The sequence below is a fragment of the Somniosus microcephalus genome, chromosome 10, assembly GCF_052327205.1.
Source record: "Somniosus microcephalus isolate GS21.2 chromosome 10, FLI_Smic_1.0, whole genome shotgun sequence".
In the NCBI taxonomy this organism is placed as follows: Eukaryota; Metazoa; Chordata; class Chondrichthyes; order Squaliformes; family Somniosidae; genus Somniosus; species Somniosus microcephalus.
The window spans coordinates 114,031,148-114,052,087 of record NC_140996.1 but is presented as its reverse complement, the minus strand read 5'-3'; the positions used below and the strand labels follow the sequence as shown (position 1 = coordinate 114,052,087).

The 20,940-nt window shown below is 43.7% G+C and overlaps 1 protein-coding gene across 3 annotated transcripts in view; it reads right to left on the bottom strand.

Annotated features, from left to right (window-relative positions):
• LOC147111637 (short transient receptor potential channel 6-like) overlaps positions 1–20,324 on the bottom strand; it is a 263,222-nt gene extending 242,898 nt beyond the window's left edge. For all 3 annotated transcript variants that reach the window (XM_085998725.1, XM_085998727.1, XM_085998726.1), the window contains exon 1: positions 19,814–20,324. In XM_085998725.1, the coding sequence (XP_085854851.1) occupies positions 19,814–19,986 (173 nt within the window). In that variant the 5' untranslated portion in view covers positions 19,987–20,324. The remainder of the gene's footprint in view (positions 1–19,813) is intronic.
• Between the last annotated feature and the right edge of the window lie 616 nt (positions 20,325–20,940).

Below are 20,940 nucleotides of genomic sequence, written 5' to 3'. Positions count from 1 at the left end.
TACTGACTTGGATAGAGAACTGGTTGGCAGACAGAAAGCAAAGTGTTGGAATAAACGGGTCTTTTTCTGAGTGGCAGGCAGTGACTAGTGGGGTACCGCAGGGATCGCTCCTTGGACCCCAGCTATTCACAATATATATTAATGATCTAGACGAGGGAACTAGATGTAATATCTCCAAGTTTGCAGACGACACAAAGCTGGGTGGGCGTGTGTGCTGTGAGGAGGATGCCGAGAAACTCCAGTATGATTTGGACAGGTTGGATGATTGGGCAGAAGCATGGCAGATGCAATATAACGTGGATAAATGCGAGGTTATCCACTTTGGTGTTAAAAACAGGAAGGCAGATTATCTGAATGGCAATAGATTGGGAGAAGGGGAAGTGCAACGAGACCTGGGTGTCCTTGTGCACCAGTTGCTGAAGGTAAGCATGCAAGTGCAGCAGGCGGTTAAGAAGGCAAATAGTATGTTGGCCTTTGTAGCGAGAGAGTTCGAGTACAGGAACAAGGATGTCTTGCTGCAGTTGTACAGGGCCTTGGTGAGACCACATCTTGAGTATTGTGTACAGTTTTGGTCGCCTTATCTGAGGAAGGATGTTCTTGCCATGGAGGGAGTGCAACAAAGATTCACCAGGCTGATACCTGGGATGGCAGGAATGACGTATGACGAGAGATTGGGTCGATTGGGCTTGTACTTGCTGGAGTTTAGAAGAATGAGAGGGGATCTCATTGAAACTTATAAAATTCTACCAGGACTAGACACAGGAAAGATGTTCCTGATGGTCGGGGAGTCCAGAACCAGGGGTCACAGCCTAAGGATAAGGGGTAAGCCATTTAGGACAGAGATGAGGAGGAATTTCTTCACCGAGAGTGGTGAACCTGTGGAATTCTCTACCACAGAAGGCAGTAGAGGCCAATTCATTAAATATATTCAAGAAGGAGTTAGATATATTTCTTAAGGCTAACGGGATCAAGGGATATGGGGAGAAAGCAGGGACAGGGTACTGAATTTGGATGATCAGCCACGATCTCATTGAATGGCAAAGCAGGCTCGAGGGGCCGAATGGCCTACTCCTGCTCCTATCTTCTATGTTTCTATGTCTTCCAGCAACTCATCTCCTTGAACCTGGCCTGTTTCTGACAAGATGGGAAACAGGAGCCAGAAGCACGAAAATGGGAAACCACCATCAAAATAGGATTAGGAAGGCAATGAACAGGCTGTTAACTGCCTTAACTACCTATCCCATCGGTTCCAGTCGGGTCAGTTTGGGAGCGGCTGACCCGACACTCACAAAAATTGCATGGGGGCGGGATGGAGGCGGGTTGGGTGTCTGAAGCCATTTTTTCCAATTTTCGCTGCTGACCTGCCTCCTCAAGGCTATTAAAATCGAGCCCCAAGTGTTGGCTCTGGGGGAGCATCATAGCCAAGCCTGATCTTCACCTCACCTGTTCCCACCCATGAACAGAATAGTGATCGGGAGTGGGAATCTTGGCATATTTCTCTTCTCCTGATACCAGGGGCATTCAGGACAGTCAAAACACCCCTACTGCAGCTCTGGCTGAGATCAGCTAATCGAGCTTGGACCAGCAATGGAAGCTAGGAGCTTCTTGGTATGGCTCATTTCCACACAAGGTGGTGCATTTACCAACTGCACCATCCACTTCTTTTCCATTTTCTTATGCAAGAAAACAAATTTTTTGAGCTGCTCAAAATACTTTGTTCCCAGTGCATTATTGCCTCAGCAAGAAGATTTTAATTGTGTTGATCCCTCACCAGTTATTCTGTTAGACCATTTTCACTGATCTGATCATTACAAAGCTGATTTTTAACACTCACTTTCAGCACACATATTTTTTATTTTAATAGCGTCTTTTATTTAAGAAGAAATTTGAAGACAAACTGTGAATGAAAGTTATTGAGAAAGCAGAACTATGTAAAACTATCAATTCTTTTGTATAAATTTGATTTCATATGGTTAAAAAATCCAAGGTCAACCAGACAAGACCTTGCATAATTCTAATCCCGAATCCTGATTCTAATTGTAGGCCTGTTTTGGGACTGGAATGTTGGCCAAGTCTTCAATCACTGAAGACTGATCAATTGAAACAAACCAAATGTAAATTGATGATTCTGTTAAGTAACTTGTGATACAGCATGTAATAAAAATCATATTCATTTCAATATTTGCTTGAAAAGCACTGATGCAAATTTCTAAAAATTAATTTGTACTAACAGTAATTTTATATTTCATTCAAACATTCTGCTAGTTTGAGTTGTTCACGGCTGTTTATGCAGTTCATGTATGGAGTCATGTCTTGCCAGATGCGGTCATCGGATTTACATAGTTAGCCTTGTAATGAAATCTGTTTGTCTTGATCCTGTATTCGTTTTGCACTCATGTATATTACCCTCCCCCACTGTGTATAGTTTCACTTCCTCTTTCCCGACTAACCTGGGAGATTCCAGGTCTTGGCTCTTGGCTCCGCCCCTGACGTCTCTTACATAAAGATCCCAGGATCTGTATGACTCATTCCTGTGAACCAGTCGGCGTGTTGAGATGTTAGCTCTGATCTTAGTGATTAAAAGCCAACTTGTTTAAGTCTATAACTTCTAGTTTTGTGGTTATTGAAGGCCCATCAAGCCTCATTTAGCTTTCATGTTTTTGATCAGTCTTCCCATTAGACCTTCAAAGCCATGCCTACTATTAATTGTGAGGAAGGAGCTGAGGAGCAAGACTGAATAGTTAAGAGAATGAGATCAGGGTCCATTCTGAGATGTCCTCTATACAGCTCTGGCTTTGTTACTCTTCTGATCTGTTGAGTCTGTGTGTCCCAGTTATGCGTATGATCAATCACTGGACATAGACAACAAGAATAACTTTTAACAGGTCTTTACTATTCGGAGGTCAGGGCTGAACTGCCCAGCAAATCCCTACACAACACTTATATACCGGTGTGGTCACCACCGGTATTACAGTATTACAGTATACAGCAGCCAAGAGAAAGTAGTACATCTCTTAAGGTAGTTCTCTTAAGGTGGAACAGGTTACATACACCACAATCCTCCCTTTTTAGCTTAACAGTTATATCCCCATTTAACATAACATATATATATATACAACTTCATGCAAAACAGTTCAAAGATTCAGTCTCTGAGGAGGCCTCCTGATTCGAGTTGGATAACGCCTTTCAGGGGTCTCTGATTCTCGATGCTGGGGTGACACATCTAGTTGGTCTCTTATGGATTGGACATCATCATCAGGTATATTCATTTCTGAGGTAGATGCTTCAGGTTCACTAACTTCTTCCACGGTTGTCTCTGCCGTAACCATGGGTTCGACCCTTGTTCTCGATTCTACCAGTTGGTCAGCATGACGCCGTATTACATTTTCACCAATATCTACCATGTACATCAAGGGTCCTTGTCTGGCCCGAATTGTTCCAGATTGCCATTTCTCGTTTTTATAGTTCCGGGCTAACACTGGTTGTCCTATTTCGAAACTCCGAGTGGTCTTGTTATTTATATGCTGGAACTGTTTGTTTTCGACTTCCCTCCGCACATTTGGTTTTAACAAGTCCAACCTGGACCGCAACCTCCTGTTATAGAATATCATGGCAGGACTTTGGTTTGTCACTGCATGAGTGGCGTTTCGATATGCCAGTAGGAATTTGTCCACCTTGTGTTGTAGTGGAATATGGTCTTCGCTCATGGCCTTTATCGCTTTTTTGAATGTTTGTACAAATCTCTCGGCCAACCCATTTGTAGCCGGATGATATGGGGCAGATGTATAGTGTTTCACCCCATTCTTCTTCATGAATTTCTGGAATTCTTCTGACACGAACTGCGGTCCGTTGTCTGAACATATTTGTTCTGGCAATCCATTTCTTGCAAATATCGTTCTTAGCACAGCGATCGTCTTTTCCGAGGTAGTGGTAGTCATCTTGATCACTTCTGGCCATTTAGAATGTGCGTCGACCGCAATTAAAAACATGGAGTCCATGAATGGACCAGCAAAGTCAATATGTACACGTTGCCATGGGGTTGAAGGCCATTCCAATGGATGCAGCGGTGCAATCGGAGGTGCATTTTGCACTTTTTGGCACCCTGAGCAGCTTTTCGTCAGATCCTCTATCTGTTGGTCGATACCCGGCCACCACACATAAGCCCTAGCAAGGCTTTTCATCTTGACTCCCCCCAGATGACCTTCATGCAGTTCCTTTAGAACTCTCTCTCTTAACTAAGGAGGAATAATCACCCTTGTTCCATACATCAATGTTCCTTGACAGACGGACAGCTGTTCTCGTCTTGCTGAGAATGCCGGTAACAGTGGATCACCATGTGCTGGCCATCCCTTCACTGTCACTTCGTAGACCCGGGACAGTGTCGGGTCGTTCCTGGTTTCTCTTTCAATACTTGCATTGGTGACTGGTAAACATTCGATGATGGTCGAGTGAAATAACTCAACAGGGTCAACCGTCGGTGCCTCCTCCTCTGTAGGTAGTGGCGGGCGCGACAGCCCATCAGCATTACCATGCTGCTTTGTACCTTTGAATTCAATCTGATATTGATGTGCCCCTAGGAAAAGGGACCATCTCTGGAGTCTGTGCTGTCATCACCGAAACACCCTTCTTAGGGTTAAAAATGGATACTAACGGCTGGTGGTCTGTCAGAAGCGCAAACTTTTGGCCCTGTAGGTAATGATTAAACTTCTTTACTCCCCACACAAGACTGAGAGCCTCCCTATCTATCTGAGCATAGTTGCGCTCAGCGGAGGTCAATGATCTGGATGCGAACGCGACTGGCCTCTCCAGGCCATTTGGCAACTTGTGTGAGAGTACTGCCCCAATACCATATGGAGAAGCATCACAAGCCAAACGAAGAGGCAGCGTTGGGTTGAAGTGAGCCAACACTTCCTGAGGTGATCAATGCCTTGCTTTTGCGAAAGGCCCTCTTGCCGTCCTCGCTCCACTTCCATGGTACTCCCTTCTGCAAAAGAGCGTTCAGCGGGTGCAGCACCGTGGATAAATTTGGCAGAAAATAATGGTAATAGTTAATCAACCCTAGGAACGACCTCAACTGGGGTACATTATCCGGAGCGGGAGCCTTCACAACAGCTTCGATCTTGTCAGGAGACTTATGAAGCCCCTCCTGGTCAATGACATGACCACAGTACGAGATCCGCTTCTGAAAGAACTCACATTTCTGGCGATTAACTCGAAGTCCATATTCTTTCAATCTGGTGAGCACCAGTTCCAAATTTGCAAGGTGTTCCTCATCATCATCTCCTGTAATCAGAATATCATCCAGGTAACATTGTGTGCCTGGAATTCCCTGTATTACCTGCTCCATGGCCCTCTGCCAAATTGCTGGAGCCGATGCCACTCCAAAAACCAGTCTATTATACCGGTACAAGCCTCTATGCGTGTTGATCGTGAGATACTGGCGTGACTCTTCCTCAACTTCCATCTGTAAGTACGCCTGCGCCAGGTCTATCTTGGTGAAGTGTTTCCCGCCAGACAACGAAGCGAAGATATCCTCAATCCGCGGAAGCGGATACTGCACCGTGTGAAGCACCGGATTAACAGTGATCTTGAAATCTCCACAGATGCGAACCTTCCCTGGTTCCCCCGGCTTGTTGCTCGATGAACGCTTCACGACGGGAACAATGGGCATGGCCCACTCACTCCAGTCTACATTAGACAGTACTCCTGAACGTTCTAGCCCTTCCAGCTCAGCTTCCACAGCAGGTCGTATCGCATAAGGTACCGGTCTGGCTTTGAAAAATTTCGGGTTTGCATGTTCTTCAACCTTGATATTTGCCGCAATTCCTCTCAGTGTTCCCAGTCCCTGTTGGAACATCTCTTTAGCATCGTCCAATATTCTGGACAATCGTTTAGGTTTGACATCTTTTTTACTGGAATCTACCGTTAGTGCGGTTAAGGAATGCCAGTCCATATTTATTTTCCTAATCCACTCACGTCCCAGTAGTGGTGGACCTCCCTCAGGTAGCACATATAAGTCCATTCCTTGGCTTTCTTTGCCCTTGTGGACCACCTTTACCTCTATCTTTCCGATGGGGTATACTCTTTGCCCCGTGTATGTTTCCAATACAATCTCCGTATCCCGTAGGGGAATATGTGGGAATAACCTTTTGTAATCTTGCTTATTCATGACCGTCAATGCTGATCCAGTGTCCAATTCCATCTTCACTTGGACTCCTGCTATCTGAAGTGTGACCCAAATTATTTGGAGGTCTGCTTCATTACCAACATTGTGTACTCTTAGACTACCCAGTTCATTACTGCTGGAGTCTGAATTTGACTTCTGTTCGTTCGAACTGTTCTCTGTCACCTTGTGTACCTTTCTGTACTTTTCCTGCGGTGACTTTTTGTTGCTGGTCTTCTTTCCTGACCGGCATACTTTAGCTATGTGACCAAGCCTGCCACATTTTCTGCATTCCTGATTTTTGAACCAGCACTGGTTCTGATCGTGCGTTGTCTTTCCACAACGATAACATTTTACTGTACCCAAGACCATTTGATTGGTGCGGAGTTCCGGTGACCGTAGCTGCATTTCCGCCGTGCCTCTCGCTGCGGCTTCGTGCGATGCTGCAATAGTGACAGCTTTATCAAGCGTAAGATCATTCTCCTCAAGCAGTCGCTTTTGTGTTCCTTCTTTTAACAATCCACACACAAATTTATCTCTCAGCGCATCTGCTAGTCCTGTTCCAAACTGACAGTACTTTGATAGCTTACGCAGTTCAATTAAAAATTCAGCGTTGCTTTCGTCTTTCAGCTGCGTTCTTCTGTAAAATTTAAATCATTCCGCTATCATCAGCGGCGTGGGGTTTAAATGATTATTCAGGACAGTAACAATATTCGCGAAAGTCTGATCCGCCGGTTTATCTGGTGATAGAAGGTGCTTCAATAGCCCGTATGTCTTCGCACCCATTGAGCTTAATAAGGTTAGTGCTTTCTCACCATCTGGTACCTTATTTGCTTTACAATAAACTTCCATGCGTTCTACATACGTGGTCCAATCTTCGATATCGCTATCAAAGGTATTAATGTTGCCATGTTTAGGCATCCTTGCAAGTTTTTAAATTTTTCTTTTTCTCAAAATGGCGGCTTCCCGCGCTTGTCTTCTTCCCCCGCCTACTAAAATGGCGGCTTCCCGTGCTTGGCGGTCTTTCCCGCGCTCATCTTCTTCCCCCGCCAACTACAATGGCAGATTCCCGCGTTTGCCTTCTTCCCCCGCTGGCTGCAATGGCGATTGCCTTGCTGCTGCCGTTCTCGCCTCCCCAGCGGTTCTCAATTCCCCGACGCTGCTTTGCCTCGCAGCCCCGCTTGCAGCCCGGTCCTTTAAACCAGCTGCGTTGGAGTTCTCCGCGGCTCTCGTGCCTTAAGCTGCCCCAGTCGCTGCGCCTCTCGGCCTCGATTGCAGCCCGACCCTTTTTACCGGCCGTGGTCGAGTTCTCCGCCCTTATTCCTCCGTTTTCCCTCCCCTACTCCACAGCCAACGCGGCCGACTTTCTGCTTGTGTCGCTGATCGGCTTACCCACCACCGTGGTAGAAGGGATGATCACTGCCTGTCGCTGATGGAGGGCTTCGTGGTCAGAATTTTTCTTTTTAATCCGGGTTCTCGATGCCTCCCGTGCGATGGTGCTCAGCAGGATGATGAGGGCGGATGCCTCTTCTCGACGCCCGTTCTGAGGACGAAGCTGCCTTGGATGTAAAACTGCCGCAGGGTAAGATCGGACTCGTCGCCACTGTTGAGTCTGTGTGTCCCAGTTATGCGTATGATCAATCACTGGACACAGACAACAAGAATAACTTTTAACAGGTCTTTACTATTCGGAGGTCAGGGCTGAACTGCCCAGCAAATCCTTGCACAACACTTATATACCGGTGTGGTCACCACCGGTATTACAGTATTACAGTATACAGCAGCCAAGAGAAAGTAGTACATCTCTTAAGGTAGTTCTCTTAAGGTGGAACAGGTTACATACACCACATGATCCTTGCTAAAAAATATCAATTCTTGGCCAGACTAATTTGCCACAGCATCAACATGAATAGCAGCCATTAGAAAAATAAATGATCTAAAGCATAACTAGTACGGAGCTACAATATTATGAACCAATGCTCTGAACCATTAGAATTAATATTAATTAATTAGCATGGATTAATGATTAATTCACAGCTCCTGTTGATTATAATCACATCTTGCATGTAAAAACTACTTGAACATAATCTGTGATATAATGGATTGTTTTAGAGCACAGCTAATTACTACCAATCTCTAAATATGAAAACATGATGGTTTAAGTGAATTGGAAGCAGTGCTTTGAGGTACACCATGCTAGGATTTTAAATTAGGATCATGATTAAGTAACATATTAAAGATAAGGTTTACCTTTTTAGACTAGTCACAACTACTTTCAATAACAGCTAAGTAACAATTGCGTTGAAGGACTAAAAGTGCATTTACATTATAAAACTGATTTGACTAAGGTGGTTCAGCAGTGTGCTGATGTTGACAATACTTTGCAATACTTTACATTGCAGTGTGTGTAACAGCATCAGGGAAATGGTCCATACTGGCCCCAATGTAACAAATGCATTGTTGTGAGGGTGGATTGAGATCTCAGGTGGTGTTCAGGGCAAGAAGGCCTAAACCTCCCTGGTGGGGCCCAGAGGAGCACTCCTCTTCCTCCTGGCCTCAAAGAAAGTTAAAAAAAGTTTTTAAAACTTTCCTGTTTGTGTCTCCTTCCCTCTAGGGTCACCTAGCAGGAAAGCTACAATGGTTCCCAGTCAGGTCACTGGTTAAAATAGTAGTTAGGTCCCAATGACATTATCAGAGCCCAATCTGTACATTGAAAGAAGGACCCTGCTGGTTTTTTGTAGGTGACCTTCCCACCTGCTCAGAAAAGCAGGTTAAAATGGAAGTGCGGGAAGGGAGTGCGGCATTGGCAGGTAAGATTCCAACAGGCAGGCAGGGTTAAAATCGCCCCTTTGAGCTCAGAATCTAGCCTGACACTTCAGTGCAGTACTGAGAGTGCTGCTTCATTGGAGGTGCTGAATGAGACATTAAACCGAGGCCTCGCCTGGCCTCTCAGTGGATGCAAGAGATCTCATGGTACTATTTAAAGTGCAACAGTGGAGTTCTCCCGGTGTCCTGGCCAGCGTTTATCCCCTAACTAACATCAGTAAACAAATGATCTGGTCATTTATCTCATCACTGTTTTGTGGGACCTTGCTGTGCACAAATTAGCTGCCATGGTACCCTCCATTGCAACAGTGACTATACTTCCAAGCACTTAATTGGCTGTGAAGTGCTTTGGAACATCCCGAGATTGTGAAGGGTGCTATATAAATACATGTTCTGACTTTATTTCTTCAGAGTTGCATCTACCAAAGAAAAGCTCTGTCTAAAGTGGAGCTCTGTACTACAAAATGTACCAGCACTGCCTTGTTTATATTAAAGTGTTGCTTATGGAAAAGGGGCTGCATTCACAAGCAGTGTTGTAATATAAATGCAGCATAAGTAAGAAAATCATAGAAAGATGAATTTTATAATACAATGTTGATAATCTGCAAATTTATTTATTTTCTGTCACAATCTTACAGCTGCGCACTGCCAAAAAAACGAAATAAATTATTCATCATTTGTTTGTCTAAACTGTCGTGACTTTTAAACAATTCAGTCAACAAAGCTTTAAATCTGAGTTAGAAGGTCATGGGTTCAAGCCCGATTTCAGAGACCTGAGCAGATAATCTAGCTGACATTCGGGTGCAGTACTGAGGGAGTGCTGCACTGTCAGAGATGCTGTCTTTTGAATTAGATTTTAAACCAAAGCCCTGTCTGTCCTCTCAGGTGGATGTAAAAGATCCCATACATCTATTCAAAGAAGAGCAGGGGAGTTCTCTCAGTGTCCTGTTCCACTGCAAAAGTGACTACACTTCAAAAAGTACTTAATTTGCTGTAAAGCGCTTTGGGACGTGCCGAGGTCATAAATGCAACTTCAAAAGTCAATTCAACAAAATGTACATATGCTTTCAGTCACTGAAAGTTGAAAGGTGGTGTTTGATAAGGACAAGCGAGTATCTTTATCTGTATATTAGTCACAACAACCACAAAAAATATGCAAAGGGGTAGGAGCACATATTGGCATAAGTGCAGAGATGTGCCCGACTGGAAACGACACCACTGATCCCACCAATGCTTGTGGGGTCAGGAGTAGGTCCCCTGTTTTATATGGCAATGATGATGGGTGCCTGCATTACTAGAGGTACATCTGGGGCACCCACCATGTTAGAGAGGACAGAAAGTTCTCAACAAATATCTATGTCCAGGTAGAATTAGGGTGTGGCTTCTGATTCCCACCACCCTTCTAGAAAAAAAAGAGAAAAATACCACACTTAAATATATTTTTTAAACTTTTCGGACCCATTTTCCCCATTCAAGAGGTTGGGTATGTGAGAATTCCTTTGTTCGGAGCCCCCACTTCTAGCCTGCCCTCTCTTGCCTTGTGCCCCTTTGACCTTGTAAAGGGCAAGCAGAGACTCTGCCTTTTATTAGGCCAAGTAGGAATTTGCATGCAAAGCAGAACCTAGCCTATCCAGTTCCCAGATTATATTCCAGGCACATGCCAATGGAGTTATGACAGGACTGTACCAGAAGGGTCACTGATTTACAGTGCAAATGCATCTGTGATAACAGCAACATGAGGCTGGCTTGTCATTGCCAATAGCAAATAATACTTCAACCCAATGGTGGTCATGGCTGGGCAAGCAGTAGGCTGATTACTAGGGAACTGTGCTGATGCAAAGTGTGGTTTTAGCCTGCTAAACCCAAGCAGTAACTTTGAGCACCCTTGCCAATCCTCACAATCCTTACCCATAAGGAACTAGTTGAGCCTTCAAATGAATTCATTTCACAAAGGACCTTTAAAGCCAGCATGTTGGTCAGGAAGTCTCCTGGCAACCTGGCCAATATTTGTCCCTCAACCAACATTGCTAAATAAAAAAGGAACTAATCTCTTACATTCCTGGAAGAGTAGAATAGTGTGTGGGGGGGGGGGGGGGTGGCGGTGGCGGGGATGAATGTTGCAGGATGGAGGTGTTGTGACAGCTACCTGCAAAACTGGCTGTAGGGTTCTCAAAATTCCCACATTCCCCAAAGTTATTAATAAGGGACCCTGAAGGACAAGTTATTAATAAGGGCACCCTAAAGAAAATGTCTTTTGGACCTTGTGGCAAAAAAACCTGCAAGATTGAAAGCAGGACCCTGCAAAACAGCAGGTCAAGTTCAAAAAGGCTTTGAAAAACCTGACATGCCTGAGCCTGTGGGAGACTTGTTATTTTGAAACCAGACAACTAGATGATACAGAATACGCATTCTTCATTTTGAAACAAATCAACTCAGGAAAGACTTAATCTTGAACCCATCAAACCTTTGCATAAATAATCGGTTACAGTCCGAAGTAGCTACCAAGCCAGGAAGACACCGATTAACATTATGAATAACAAACACCAAAGATATTAAAGCCATTTAGCAACGAGACAACCGCCCCAAAGCCAATTAAAGTGAATGGCCATAATCACTTTAACGAGCCTGCCAAAATTGGACAAAGAACTAACCCTGATTTGGCGTGCAGATAACAAATTTCAGAAAGAGTATAATTGTAGGCCCACCGATAACCAGAGACACACAACTGCTATGGAGAAGACACAGCGGGAAGAACGGGCATTGGGGATAAGCAGGCCAGGTTACTCGACACTCAAAGAAGCAGACCGGAAGGCTCATGGAACATCGCGGCAAGGAGGCACGGTGGGGCAGGCTCGACCGAAGACGACTAGGCCGCAACCGCAGCCTTACACGAGGAATGACCACGAGCACCGCGGTAACAAAGGGCCGGGTAAGCCATACCTTCGGATCATTACCACTGCACAGGTAATGATCTAGGCACCGCGACCGAGCCGACACCGAAGACCGCCAACTGAACCCCAACCGCAACAAAACTCGATGACCAGAGCACCACCAGAACAACAAAACCTGAAGTTTTCCACTCTACAAGATAAAGTACCCAACAAAGACTTTACTCCCTATCTCTAATGGAAAAAAGAAGGTATTTACTCAGACAAATCCACCACTGTGCCCTGGGACCACGTGGCGACGGCAGGCCCCAAAGGACACAAAGAGCGAACCCCAAAAACGCAACCGGCTTAAATCGACAGGATTCGACCTGTCAAGAAACCCTTATTGGTGAGCATAATCCCTGGCCCCTTATAGCACAATTTAGTTAGATATTGGGGGTGGGACAAGGGTAGGGGGATTATTAATGTGATTTTTCCCTCGATGTGCCGTGTGTTCCCCATTCCTCATTAAGTGTACTTTTGTATGCCTGTAACTATTCCAGTAATTCTCAGTGTTGTAATTTTATTGTGCCTTTGATAAAATACAGTTTTCTTGCACCAAACCAGTTGTCTACTCCAATTTGTATCGCAGCCTGTACCCAAGTCTGGAGTCTAGAACCACAGGGGTGTGGGAGCGATTCAAACTGCTCAAAACAGTCAGGGGCAAGCTGACTGCGCACACCAACCCCCTACAGAAAGGGCACAGAAAACTGGCACAGATTTGCATGATCCTTCTGCGGTGATCACACACCAGCTGGACATTGATTGAATGATAGCACTTTCTGCTGATGCTATCTGCTGGCTCATCTTCTGGTGCCTTGATAACTACATTAGTGCAGTCTATAATGCTCTGGATATGAGGGAAGCCAGCCACTGCTGTAAATCCCAGAGCGCTCTCATTTTGAGTGTTGGCATCCATGGAAAAGGTTCTGCATTGGTTGACCCGGTTTGATGCAGCTGTACACTGCAGACTGAGAGGTATGGGTGATGTCCCCTGTAATAGCCTAGAAGAAGATCGCAGCATAAAAGTGAAGGTGGTGGTGATTTTGGTAGCCATCGGCAAAGCATGGCCACGTGGGTCAGCAGGCAACAGGTCCAATTGTCAGAAACGGCAGAGCTTAGCGACAGCCTGGCTGGTGAAACGTAGCCTCCTGATACAGTGCTCCTCAGTCATATCAAGGCAAGTGACTCCTGGCTTATAACCCCGTGGGCTACGACCTTCTATGAGCAGCCACCCTCCCTCCACCCATATGATCTCTTCCAACAGACCCACTTGCTGCTCTTTCTGGTTACAGGAGCTGTGGTTGCCTTGCAGGGGCCCCTTGGAAAGGTTTGGTTTGGGATCCCTACAGTTTACTAGACAATGATACTAAATACATGCAGGTGTCCTCTCACTGGTTCCACTCAAGGCCTATAACTGGCTTGGGGCCCCATGCATGATTGTAACGCCATCCCTGCCTGGTTGTTGAGTCCATTGTTGCTGCTGCTCCTCTTCTTCCAACTGTTCTCCATCCAAAGCAATGAAGCAAAAACAGCCTCCCATGATAAGCTGTGAGAGCTCAATCAAGGTGAAAAAATCTCACCAATGCTTAGAGGCTTCAAATATGTGCAGAGCTCTGCTTTCATTGATTAAAGAATGGTGCAAGCAGGCAGTATAACTCCACAAAGTCCACTCATACTGCTCCAAAATGATACCAGCAATGTAACTTTTTTATTCATTCAAAGGAAGTGGGCATCACTGGCAAGGCCAGCATTTACTGCCCATCCCCAATTGCCCTCGAGAAGGTGGTGGTGAGCCGCCTTCTTGAATACAACCAAGTGGCTTGATAGGCCATTTCAGAGTCAACCACATTTGCTGTGGGTCTCATGTCACACGCAAGCCAGACTGCGCAAGCCAGACTGCGTAAGGATGACAGATTTCTTTCCCTAAAGGACACGAGTGAACCAGATGGGTTTTTACAACAATCCAACAGTTTCATGGTCACCATTACTGATGCTAACTTTTTATTCCAGATTTATTTAATTAACTGAATTTAAATGCCGTGGTGGGATCATTAGTCTCTGGATTACTAGTAACGTAACCACTATGCTACCATAATGCACCACAAGAGATGAAACAGAACAACAGCAACTTGCATTTATATAGCACTTTCAATATAGAAAATCATCCCAAGGTGCTTCACAGAGAAAAGAAAATAGATGCCGACAAAGAGGGAGACCAAAAGCTTGTTCTGGGAGAATTTTAAAGAAGGACAGGGTGGTGGAAAAGTGGAAGGATTTAGGAAGGAAATTCCTGAAAGTGGAACCCAGGTGGCTGAAGGCACAGCAAAAGGTGAGGGAATGTATACGAGACTGGGGTCAGAGGAATGTAGAGTAAGGGGGTGGAGGTAGGCCTAGAGAAAGTTACAGAAATAGGGAGGGGCAAAGCAAGAAGGGGATAGCATCCCGGAAATCCCAAAGAAATTAATATTAAATCAAAGAGGGACTCAATAAAATTAACGTAGGTAAAATAACAGTAATAAATAAAATAATGGCATTAAAGAGTGACAGATCCCATGGGCCAGATGGTTTCCATCCCAGGGTTTTAAAGGAGTAGGTGAGCACATTGCAGATGCCCTAACTATAACCTTCCAAAGTTCTCTAGATTCAGGAACCGTCCTTTTAGATTGGAAAATTGCACATGTCACACTGCTTTTTAAGAATGGTGAGAGAGGGAAACCAGAGAATTATAGACCAGTTAGCTTAACATCTGTTGTTGGGAAATTGCTGGAGTCTATAATTAAGGATAGGGTAACTGAACATCTTGAAAATTTTCAGTTGTTCAGCGAGCGCCAGTATGGATTTGTGAAAGGTAGGTCATGCCTGACAAACCTGATTGAATTTTTTGATGAGGTGATTAAAGTAGTGGACAGGGGAATGTCTATGGATGTTATTTATATGGACTTGCAGAAGGCATTTGATAAAGTCCCTCATAAGAGACTGTTAACTAAGGTAGAAGCCCACGGAGTTGAGGGCAAATTATTGGCCTGGTTAGGAAATTAGCTGAGTGGCAGGAGACAGAGAGTAGGGATAATGGGCAGGTCCTCTAATTGGCAGGATGTGACTAGTGGTGTCCCGCAGGGATCTGTGTTGGGGCCTCAACTATTCACAGTATTTATTAACAACTTAGATGATGGTATAGAAAGTCATATATCCAAATTTGCCGATGACACAAAGACAGGTGGTGTTGTAAGCAGTGTGGATGAAAGCATAAAATTACAAAGGGATATTGTTAGATTAGTGAATGGGCAAAACTGAGGCAAATGGATTTCAATTTAAGCAAATGCGAGGTCATCCACTTTGGACCTAAAAAGGATAGAACAGGATACTTTCTAAATGGTAAAAAGCTAAAAACAGTGGATGTCCAAAGAGACTTGGGGGTTCAGGTACATAGATCATTAAAATGTCATGAACAGGTACAGAAAATAATCACAAAGGCTAATGGAATGCTGGCCTTTATATCTAGAGGACTAGAGTACAAGGGGGTAGAAGTTATGCTGCAGCTATACAAAACCCTGGTTAGACCACACCTGGAGTACTGTGAGCAGTTCTGGGCACCACACCTTAGGAAGGATATATTGGCCTTGGAAAGAGTGCAGCGTAGGTTTACCAGAATTATACCCGGACTTCAAGGGTTAAGTTATGAGGAGAGATTACACAAATTAGGGTTGTATTCCCTAGAATTTAATCAAATCAACTTTTATTGTCATTGTTAGTGCACAAGTACAGTACAACGAAATGTAGGCTTGCGGCTCCCGAGAGTGTACATTTAGATTAAGACATTTAAACATTCAACATACATTTGGCTTGTAATACATTAACATAAACATAATCATAATAAAGTGCATTGGCAGATGTGCAGGCTTTAGAGTTTATTTGTGGAGTTCAGTAGGATGACAGCCCTGGGAAAGAAGCTGTTCCTAAATCTGGTCGTACGGGTGCGAATGCATCTGTAGCGTCTCCCAGATGGCAGGAGGGCGAACAGACTGGCTGGGGTGGGTAGGGTCTTTGATGATGGACCGTGACCTGATCGAAGTTTTCAGGCTATTAAGGGGAACAGATAGGCTAGATAGGAGAGAAACTATTTCCGCTGGTTGGGGATTCTAGGACTAGGGGGCGTAGTTTAAAAATTAGTGCCAGACTGTTCAGGAATGAAATTAGGAAACACTTCTACACACAAAGGGTGGTCGAAGTTTGGAACTCTCTTCTGCAAATGGCAATTGATGCTAGGTCAATTGTTAATTTTAAATCAGAGATTGATCGCTTTTTGTTAACCAAAGGTATTAAGGGATATGGGCCAAAGGCAGGTATATGGAGCTAGATTGCAGATCAGCCATCATCTCCTTCAATGGCAGAACAGGCTTGAGGGGCTGAATGGCCTACTCCTGTTCCTATGTAATGAATGGATTTAAATGCAAGAATGATCATTTTAAATTTCAAGCATTGGAGGACCAAAAGCCAATGTAGATCAGTGAGGACAAGGGTGATGGGGAACGGGACTTGGGCGAGCGGGGGACTTGGGGGGTGGGGACTTGGGGGGTGGGGACTTGGGGAGTGGGGACTTGGGGAGTGGGGACTTGGGGTGGGAGAAGATACGGTTAGTAGAGTTTTGGATGAGTTTAGAGAGTCTGGCTCTAATCTTGGACAATGTCAATTCTCCACCACCACCCCCTCCCCCAAACAGATATATTCATTTGATTCATTGGCAATTCCAATCACACCACAAGTTAAACATCCTCCAGCATTTCTGTTCGAGAGCTCTCAACGTTTTCACCTTTGCCCATGTCATCTTCCTTCTTATGAACCACAAGTGTACGTCCAATAATGGACCTTTCTCCTGATAATTGGAGCAGTTTATCCTAGATAATAGGAAGCTGGCCAGGAAAGCATTGAACCAATCGAATCTGGATTTCACAAAGGAACGAATGATGGTTTCAGCAGTTGAACAACAAAATCAGAAAAAGAGATTTGAGAAAGAATGTAAAAGGGAATGAGAAGAGATTGTCATGCAATTAGGAAATGTAAATAGATGAGGCTGGTCCAGAACCAGTTTATTCAAATTGGGAAATATTTAAGTTGGAAGTAAGTAAAGAGGGAGGAAGAGCAGAATGGAAGACATCAAATGGCAAATGGTTTTATGAAATGAGATATCTCCAAATGCTTGTAACTCACTTTCTGGGAACAGGGAATCGTTCTAGAGGTCCCATTCCAGATTAGAGACAGGGAATAAGTAAAGAGATCCAGATTTTTCAGCACTGAGATGTCTGAAGGAAAACACTAGGAGCCTCTACACTCTTCAGTTTGTTCCCCATTCCACTGTCATTTTAGTAGGTTTTGGGAAAAAGTAGTTACAGGGATGAAATTACTGTTGCAGGCACGCTATAGAGTTTGATAAGCAATTGACAAGACACCCTATTTAGTGTAACTAGATTCAATTTGAAAAGTTCTCTTTTTTCTTACAAGATACCACGTTACGCATGACCCTGTCTTTTAGTGTCTCCCCTGGCTTTTCTAATTGTTGCCAATTATTAATAGTGTGTCTGTTTGAAGCACAGATTATGAGGTTCACTGGTGTACAGCTTTGTACACCTGTCAATAACTTAACCTATTACTGTGCATGATTCAGAAGTAGTTGTTTGACTGAAATTTCGCTGTACAGTTGTGTATGTAAAGTGATGTCTGCTGAAACAGCCCTAATTATTGCGATCTCATCCAGCATGACAGAGAGTCTGGCTGCATTATGTGACAGTCTACATTTCTGTGTTGATATAAACAGCATTTCTTCAACACTGTGTAAATTTGGTAACAAAAAATGGAGATGTAGATCAATGAGAACTTCATATTTAACCACAGGGTAAGCAGTCAGGATGAGGGAGGTGAAACAGTAAGTGAACTGGAGGTTAAAAAATCAATAAACAAGTGGCTGGTAGTACGGATAGTACTAATAGGTAATAACCATAAGTGATTTCACACTAGTCTAGGAACATGAAGATTAAGTATGGCAGGAAAATACAGAGATAATACATTTACCCAAGGACTGGTTGAAGCCTGAGAATTAATGTAAGCTGTATATAGTAGAGTCTAAAATGTTTATAAAGGACAGAAAAAATTGATTAGGAGAGGAGCAGCCTCTTGATAGTAATCAGAGAGATGAGAGGAAAGGAAAAGTTAATCAATTTGAGTGCAACTTTGCGACAATACAGGAAATAAATGAACGGTTGGGATTTGATATTAAATGACTGGAATAGATTGAGCACTGATTATGCAGAAATTAATGGGAAAAGTGGGAATCAAATAAGAACATAAGGAGGCATGGAATTTGAAATGGGCATTCACCCATGAAGCCTGCTCCTTTCTCAGACCCTCTATGTTATATTCTATCATGGACTACCTCTCCTATTCAATTTTCTGAAGGAAAATTCAGCATAGATTCTTATTGTTTCCCAAGAGCAATCAGACAAAACTCTAGAATACTTATCATCCCAAATCTCCATTATTTAACTCTGAACTACTGCCTTCCACAGACAACACTCCCCTCCATCCCCACACTAGCAGCACAGGGGCCATTGTGTCCCATGGAATGTTTGATCAGCTCAGACTGTGTCTATTTTCCTATAGTCACTAATTTCATTCCCAACCAAATGTTTATTCAGATTCTTTGGATGGATGCAAGGAAGGAGATCCTGAACAGGATACGAGACGACACAATTCTTAATCTAGTGTTTCACATAGTGTGACATTTGGAGGAAGATCATAACACCTTTAGATTAAGCATCAGTATAACAGGCACTGAAAAACAGTTTCCCTCTTCCTAAACATCTCTAATATATTAGTTTGTAGTATTGTACAAAAAATTACACCCAACCCAATATTCCCATTTAGAACACTTCAGAAATGTTTGAGTTGGTCTTTCCTCAAATGGTGTTTCTCTTTGTGCACTGACACTTACTTCTACCAAGGGACTCACGCCAATGGCTTGAGCCTGTGACACATCTGGTGATTAGCAGAACTCACACCAGGAGCAGCTGGGGCTGGAAAACTACCATTACTTTGTAGCAGAAAGCTTGGAAAATTAACCTTTCGAAATAACAGCCTTCAAAAGGGATAATAAGTTCATTTATTTTCCTACAGAACTATTATATCATAGTTTGTTCAGAATTAGACAAAAAAGTAAAATTCCATATTTCCAAGTATTTTTGAATATATTTGATAATATGTCAGATATGTACACATTCGATATTCGATCTTAATTAATTGGTTGCTTGCAAGAACGTTTATTACGGAAGTTTCAGAAGTATCAAGCGTTTATGTTGAAGTGTGCACTGCAGCATGTTACTGTGAGGCTAAACAAAGTAAATGAATTCCTGAAACTTAAATCAGGGATCACGCTGTATCGCAGTGTGCGTGGTGAAGGTGAACGCCACAAGTAACCCCGCAAACCCTGCTTAACCGGGAGATGACGCTGTTTTTGCCCCAAGCCTTTAAAACCAAAATTCAGTGACATAATTTCTAAATAAATAATAGCTTGTTTAAATTATTATCTCATTTAAAAAGAGAATCTCGGCTTCAGACTAGTTACAATGTATTGTTTAAAATGTGCAATTACATGATCAAAATAACACAAACTAAATATCGGTAAACGTCAGCATGTGAAAATAACATTTGTGTGGCGATCACAAAATGATCGATGGCATTCTAAAGCAATGCTTTAACAACTTCCCAACCATTTCCGTAAGTTTAAAAAAATAAAATTCCGCACACTTTAATGGGTAACTCCAACTTAATACTGGAATTGGACAAAAGTAATGTTCTATTGATATGATCCAAACTGAAATTGACACGTGCTCGGTTTACTTACGAGGAATAGTGTCCATACTGAGGCGCGTAGTTTTCTTTACTGATAGCCTTTTTCATTAGAAGATAATCTTCCCTTCCACTGGCTGGACTTGCGACGGTCAATGAATTATTCGCAGCGACCCACGGCTTCCTCTCACTCATCGCTTCAGACTTCTCGCATTCCAAGCTGGGCATTTCCTCGATTTGAACCGTTTTCAGCAAGCAATTATACCCCAGGAGGAAGGCTGCGATTTGGTGCCGTATTTAAGTGACGCTTCAAATGCGTCAGGTTTTACATATATTTATGTGTCGGACGCTTTCCTGTCCGAAATGTCTGTCGGTGTGTTTGTTGCAGGTCTGGACCGTGCAGGCTCTGGACAGGAGCTGTCCATATAAAGTGAAGTGGCAGACAGCGCGGAGATCACATCAATGCAGATTCTTTGTATGATGTCTAACGCTAAATGGAAGGCGAGAAACAACCAATAAATTAAACTTATGTCAGAGACTTGGGGGTGAAATTGAATAAAGCTTAAAAATCGGCGCAAAGCACAACACGCAAAATTCGTGCTACCTGCTCATTATAATGATTGGAGCGCTCAACTCAGCGCTAAACGCACTGCTGATTGGCTTAGTGCTCAACAGAGGGCCAATATCGGGTGTACTCTTTTTGATGGGGGTGGATAAACAAACAAACTGTAACTTAACAAAAATACATCAAATGAAACTTAAATTCCAATATGGGGTGTAGTCTACTGGCCAATAAAATTTTGATAGGCTGCACTACTTAAAGAGGAGGTGCTTTGTTACAGAAGCATCTCATTGTCACTCTGAAGCAATGGCTCAACAGAGAAGCCAAAGGTCAAGGAGGTTTTCTGATGAGGCACTGGAGGCTTTGGTCCTGGGGGTTCACAGATGACTTGAGGTCCTCTACCCACAGGAGGGTTTCCAGGCAGCATGCCAAAAGGCTGTGAGAGGAAATAGCACAAGCTGTCAGTGCCACGAGTGTTGTCCCTGGACCTGGATCCATTGCTGTAAGAAGTTTAATGACATCACACGAGTGGCCAAGGTGAGTGAAGGCTTCAGCAAATGCCATATCCCACCAACTGCATCACAAGCCTCACACACTGCTCAATGCACCACACCCTCATC